At 39.2% G+C, this 6,640-nt stretch overlaps 1 protein-coding gene across 1 annotated transcript; it reads left to right on the top strand.

Moving 5' to 3' along the window:
- Positions 1 to 2,930: 2,930 nt before the first annotated feature.
- LOC143845489 (uncharacterized) lies at positions 2,931 to 3,922 on the top strand. The gene has a single exon (XM_077353858.1). The coding sequence runs from the start codon at positions 3,023 to 3,025 to the stop codon at positions 3,515 to 3,517; it is 495 nt and encodes a 164-aa protein (XP_077209973.1). The 5' UTR covers positions 2,931 to 3,022; the 3' UTR covers positions 3,518 to 3,922.
- The last annotated feature ends 2,718 nt before the right edge of the window (positions 3,923 to 6,640 follow it).

The following is a 6,640-nucleotide window of genomic DNA, read 5'->3' as shown; positions in this document are numbered from 1 at the left end:
TATTGTCGAATGAACCCGCACACAACTTTATGCTCAAGAGTCTAATCGGCATCTGTCATGTTATCAGGTTTTGTATCGCCGAACACCGGTAGATGCCAACGCTTCACATATAGAAGGTCTTCTATTTTACCCCTCCAAACATGATAATTCCTTCCATTCAAGCTGATAATTCTATTCAAATTCGGTTCTATCGTTCAATCAAAGTCAATAACAAGCTTGCTTTTCTCAAGCAATATCACAAACACCTTGTGTGCAAAAAACCCGAATGCTCTGATACCATTATATTGGGAAAAAATCCTTTCCTACTTTGATCGAACCTGTGAGGAAACGATTGAACATGAACAATGAAAATATATGAACCACAAATAAAGTATCAACAAACAGCCACAATCAACGCAAGAGAATTTTTAAGTAGAAAACTCCTTCAATGTGAAGGATAAAAACCACGGAAACTTTCTCGGAGTCCACCCAAATCTTCACTATAATACTTTAGGTACAAAACCTAATTCTCAACATCAACAATGGGATAAACATCCCCCATTCCACAACAGTGGAATCCACAAATATGTGTGAAGATAGAGAAACAATATCAACTCCAAACAAGAAGAAAAAATGAAGAAAGTGGTGAAGATCTCATCCAAAATTTGTTGTTCGTAAAAGACCAAGAAATCTGATTTAGAGAACTCAAAATCACAATCCAACCGTTCAGAATGTAGATCAAGATGTCATGAACCTGCTGTCCAAAAAATTAGCTCAATCGGACTGCGGATCGACCTCTGATCGTCGGTTTGATTACTGCTGTTCAGGGGGAATTTCACTTCTTTTTTCTTCTATTTTGTGTTGTTCTACAGTTGCCAAAGATTAGGGCTACACTTGGAGATATGCTTAAAGTATAGAAAGACCATAGTGTCCCTCTAGTTTAAACAATATTCCAAATAAGCCTTTATTGGGCTGGACTTAAACCCAACAAATATATAAATGGAGTCTTTTTCTTTAATGGGATTTGCTAGGGATCATTGCAGAGGTATTTTGCGGAACAGCTTTTGCATAAGAGTGCAGCCACATAGGCTAAGTTTTGTCTTATTAATTTTATTTATCTGAGGTGGCTGCACTCTCATGCAACAGCTGTTTGTCGAAATGCTTTCTGGATGGTGCCAAGCAAATCTTATTAGTATTTTTTAATTATGGCAGTCTTTTTAGACAAATATACCCTCAATATCTTATAAAATGCCCAATATATTCCTGTTTAGTAAACGTGGTACTTTTGAGTGCGTTGTTCGGGACTCCCGTAACAGACTTGTGTCTTCATATCGTTTTCCTTTCACTCTGTCGGTGGGAAAAAGAAAGCACTTATAAAATCGGATCCAAGGCTTACAACCGACACTACGCAAGTGGGACCCACACTTAACGCGGTACCACTGTACCAGCAATTTCACGTGGGTTAAAAGACAATAGGAGGAAATTCCCAATTTCTCGACATTTTGAGCCAAAATCCCTTCTTAGGGATAATTCAAGGGTAATGATATTGGCACTACCTTGTTTGATAATTGCAGTAACTCATTTTGTCTTCTATATTTTAAACAGCTGTCAAATGTATTACGGTTCCCCAAAACTTCTCAGAAGCCACTTGAAAAAGTAAAGACAAGCTGAGGTTGTGCATTTATCAAAACATGGTAGTGCCGATATCAGTGCTTATTTCAACAATTATCAAGAAAAAAATTACTGGGAGAGGAACTTCCAATGGAGCCCACTTGCATTCATCTAACCATGGATTTGCTACAAATCATTTGAATGATCCAAAGATCAAATGGTCTTGAAACATTTGTTGGACCTTTATTGGTTAAATGAAGATTGTTGCTCATTTTCATTAATAATTGATAATTACAAGCCACCAATCGAGTTTAATAATGTCATCTGATCACTGTGCTTTCGTTGGGAGCTTCTCTAAGGAAGGACCCATTGAATGAACGGTCCAGATAATTTAATTTGTGTCTACGTATAGTATATGGTTTATCTAATGTCTCCTATTTTGATCTGCAATCGATTGATCAATGTCTAGAGAGCAATAAATAAAACCCTATAATTTGGTCCGGGTCCCACCGATTGCACCCAGTCTGGTCTCTTACTTCATTTTGGGATAATATTTTTCGGCCCTACTTTACATCATGCACATGATCAGATCTGCTACAACGGTGTAATTTCGGTTGAGATAACCATTATCGATGATCCTAGGCCCTTGATCTGTCAACACCATTTAGGGAACTATCAAGAAGATCAACGGTCTTGATTTCACATACATTTCCCCTTCAGCTCGTGGTGCAATTCGGGTCGGATTGGATCGGGTTGAGGCCAACCCAAGCCAACCTGGGATAGCATTCCCTCATCCCTAACCCGACCCAACCCGAGCCTTGGGTTGAGCGAGCATGGTCACCCTAACCCAACCTGCCTCTAAATCTCTCAATCCTAACTCAGCCCATCTAATCCGAAAACAAGTCAGGTTGATTTCGGGTTCACTTAGGGCCAAATAGAAAAATACACGGAAAAAAACATAATCCAATGAAAATCAAGATAGAATTAGAGGACAGAGGTCGGATCGGGTTACCAAGGCCTCAACTCTAACCCAACCTTCAACTCTAACCCAACCTGAAATTAAATCGGGTTGGCTTTTCCCTACCCTACAACCCTAAACAAACCCAACCTGATGAAATGCCAACCCAACCCGAGCCAAAATCAGGTTGATCCCATCCGGTTCGGGTCACTTTCTTCTATGTCGTTTTCATACTCTTTTCATACTCCGAGAAGTTCAACTTTATATCATCAAACACACGACACGGTATACCGATAAAATGCCGACAAATTCAGCTGTGACTGCGGTGCAAAAGACACTCTTCCAAAACAAAATATTGACCCAAATATACAGCCTGTTATAGAGCTGTGAACGCGACATCCAACCTCATTTAAATCTTTTTCTTCTTCTTCTCCCTTCTAACATACCCAACACCAAGCTCTCTTCATCCTCTCCATGGCCTCCACAACGACCAAAACCTCAATTTTTCAAAAACCATCCTTCTTCCCATCAATACCGACCAAAGACTCCCTCCCAATCTCAGATCCAAAAGACCCATCACCACAAGGCTTAAGAAAAAGGCTCTCATCTTTCTCACTTAGGCTCCAACCCCTCTCTAGTGGATCCACTTCATGGGCTTTTAGGAGGTCCAAATCCATGCCCGCTATAGGAGAATTTGCGGGGAATTCTGTGAAGAAATGGTGGGATTGGGGATGGGGTTGGATCTTGTCTAGAAAGCCCACTTTTGCTAGAGATCTTGAGTTAAATGAAGAGGAAACAACAATGCTTGGTTTTCAGAACAAAGGAAGTTGGAAACATATTTTCTATAAGGTGAGATCTGAGCTTAGAAAACTTGTGGGGTCCAACCAATTGCCCACTACTCAAAGGTTTCGGTATGACTCTTTCGATTACGCTCAAAATTTCGATAATGGGAAGATGAGTGAAGGTTAGGGTTTTGGGGTGCGAAGGGTAAGAATAGGGGGGTGTTATTTTATTATATATGATTTGTGTACTTTGGGGGGATGCATGCAAGTTATTGTGTTGTAATTAGAATCTATATACTAGGGTTTGGTTCAGGTTGTTAGAAATCATTCTTTAGTATGGAGCTTATGATATCATGCACTGGTTGGCAAGGAGACCAAGCTTTTGTGGCCGTCGGATTCGGGGTCATGGAAATCAATGTCGGAGATGGTTTCAATTTGGCTTAGAAGGGTTGGGGTACATGTGCACGTTAGTTTATGTGTATTACTAGTATATCTTCAATTGTTTAATTATTTTTGCATCTCTGGAACAAGATGAGTAAATGTAGAAATGTTTTATGTGTATGCAAATGTAATTATTTCTTTTGTTAAGTAATTCCATGATCATAATCTGCAGTTTTTGTAGAGAAATTATACATCTCACCTTGCTTTTTTTCTAATATAATTCTCACCTTGCTTAAGAAGATGGGAATTGCTGGTGAGGGATAACAGACAATTAATGAGGGTGTTTTTATCAAAGCTGAGAGATAACTGATTACTCTTACCAAGGGACCGTTTGGATGTAGGGAAATGTTTTTCCATAATATTTTTCATGGTAGACTCATTTTCTATGGATTTTTTTAGAATCCCAAATATCCGTATTTTTCTAGGAAAACTAGGGCTGCAACTTGGGTCGGGCTCAACCTAAACCTAGCAGGTTCAACCTGATATCGACTTGGGTTGGGTTTGTGTGTTCTTGGTTTGGGTTGAGTAAGGGTTGGGAAAAGCAAACCCGAAAGCCTTGTGCAACACAATCCAATTTAGGAAAAAACTGTTTAGTCAGGTCTGGTTAGGGTTTAGAGAGTTAGAGGCGGGTTGGGTTAGGATGGACCCTTCTCGACTCGAGGCTTGGGTTGGGTCGGGTTAGAGTCGAGGGAATGCTACCTATACCTCTGATTGGGCTAGGGATGGCCTAATCCAGACCCAACCTGACCCGAGTTGCAACCCTAACCAAAACTGCAACCCTACTAAACCGTGGAATTTTATTTTCCATGGAATATTATCTTCAAAAATATTTCTTTTCCCTATATACAAACACCTCCAAAGGCATTAATTTCAATGGACTTCTACCACTTCTTCTTTTTTCCCTTTTTTTTTTCTTTTCCCTAGATACAAACACCCCCAAAGGTTTTAATTTCAATGGACTTCTACACTTGGACCCCAAATATATTCATTTGTACACCTGGCATATATCGACAGTGATCAGGGGGCGGTTGATCCGCAAACCGCCTCTAATCCATAAATGGGCCTTGATCCCATACCGTAATAAGATCCTATCGGTTGATGAATCCCGAAAGAGTGAACTATTTTGGAGCATTTGACAGTGAGAGATAGAGGCTTCCTTAATTAAAAATAACTCGGCTATCGTATTATAAAGAAGGAAAGAAGAATGGAAAATGTAAGGCTAAAAAGGGTTGTCAACTAAAGAATAATTTACAGGTTGCTTGATTGGCCAGTATGAGATTTGTATAATTAATTAAAGTTAGGAAGAGAAAGGAAGTCCACCACTTTTATAGGGTGGAAAAGGGGTGTAATGAACATCCTACCATGTGCCTTCACGGGTTTCTCGTACGGGACATGAGCAGGAGAGGGAGGTGTGGAGTAGCATGTCCCATGTGAGGCTGCATTACTTGCTTCTCCATTGTTTTGTGGAGTAGCATGTCCCATGTGAGGCTGCATTACTTGCTTCTCCATTGTTTCTCTTGTGAGCCGTGATTATCCTTTGTAATTTGGCCTCTTTAATTTTTGAATGATGTTATTAAAAGAACACGTGCCAACCAGACGAGATGAGAAAAGGGAGATTTTATATGGTGTAAGCCCGTATAGTCCAATTTTTTTCATAGGTACTGTATGGGCAACACCATAAGATGATCCATAGTGTCCATTTGATAGGCCACAGTGTAAATAAGTTGTGGCCCAAAAAACATTTCTATAGGATGACCCCAATCCCTCCGATCTATAAAAGAACTGCATATTATGGAAGCCTTTATTGATCAGGGAGGCCTGGGACCCTCCTATGGAAATAATTTTGGGGGCATATATAGGCCTGGCCCATCAAATGGATGGTTTAGATCACCCTATGGTGTGGGCCATACAATACTTTTAAAAAAATACACTATACAGGCTTACACCATATAAAAACTCGAGAAAAAGAGTCACGTGTCGGTCAAGCATGGTGAGATCCGGAATTTAATTATCTTTTTCGAACAACAATGCTTTTGTGAAATTGATTTTGGGAAAATTACATTTACACCCCCTCTAGTTTCTGACACATCCACTTCAACCCCCATAGTTTAAAACGTGACAAAGACATCCCCTGTAGTTTCATTTTGTTATAAGTATACCCCTTCCGTCAACTGGCCGTTACGATAGCCCGATGGAACCGCAGAAAGTAACTAGGGTTGATATTTTATGGACCAAAATACCCCCGTATCTGTGTTATCTTTGTATAAGGCATTTACAGACCGTTTTTTTTTTTTTAATATGAAACAAAGCTTCGTTGTGGAAGAGAGAACTTCAAAGGGTTAGGGTTTTGGTCTGAACACACCTCCCACGTGGTTACATGTATGTTTTGTGATTTTATACTACATCTATGTATGATTGTTGATTAGAGCATAGTATTTCATCATTTCCCCTTGTGCAAATGAAGTAATGTACTCTTAATCACGTCTGTGTCGTGAAATTTGTTACTATTTGAGGCAGAAAAGTTTGTCATTTCATCCAATATATTTTTGCTTGTTGTGTAAACCTAATGTTACTTCTTAAAAAACCCTAATGTTTGTTGTTTACTTGACTGTGATATTTGAGGGTTTTCTTGTGTTTGATTTGTGGGGGTTTTTTTTTGTATTTGATTTCTGGGGGTTTTCTTGTATTTGATTTCTGGCTGTGATTTATTTGTCAGAAACTCTTGTAAGTTAGGGTTTGAAATGAGTTTTATTAATAGAAACCCTACCAGTTAATGTACGTTGGTTAATTTACAAGTAAGAAACCCTTATAAGTGCATTATAAGGGTTTGCCTAATTTGGAAAAAAAATGATAGTTGGGTATTTTTTTG

Source organism: Tasmannia lanceolata, unplaced genomic scaffold (assembly GCF_043159265.1).
Source record: "Tasmannia lanceolata isolate RefF3 unplaced genomic scaffold, GAP_Taslan_0.1 ptg000015l, whole genome shotgun sequence".
In the NCBI taxonomy this organism is placed as follows: domain Eukaryota; kingdom Viridiplantae; phylum Streptophyta; class Magnoliopsida; order Canellales; family Winteraceae; genus Tasmannia; species Tasmannia lanceolata.
The sequence above is the reverse complement of the archived record's forward strand: the minus strand, read 5'-3'. Positions and strand labels throughout refer to the sequence as shown.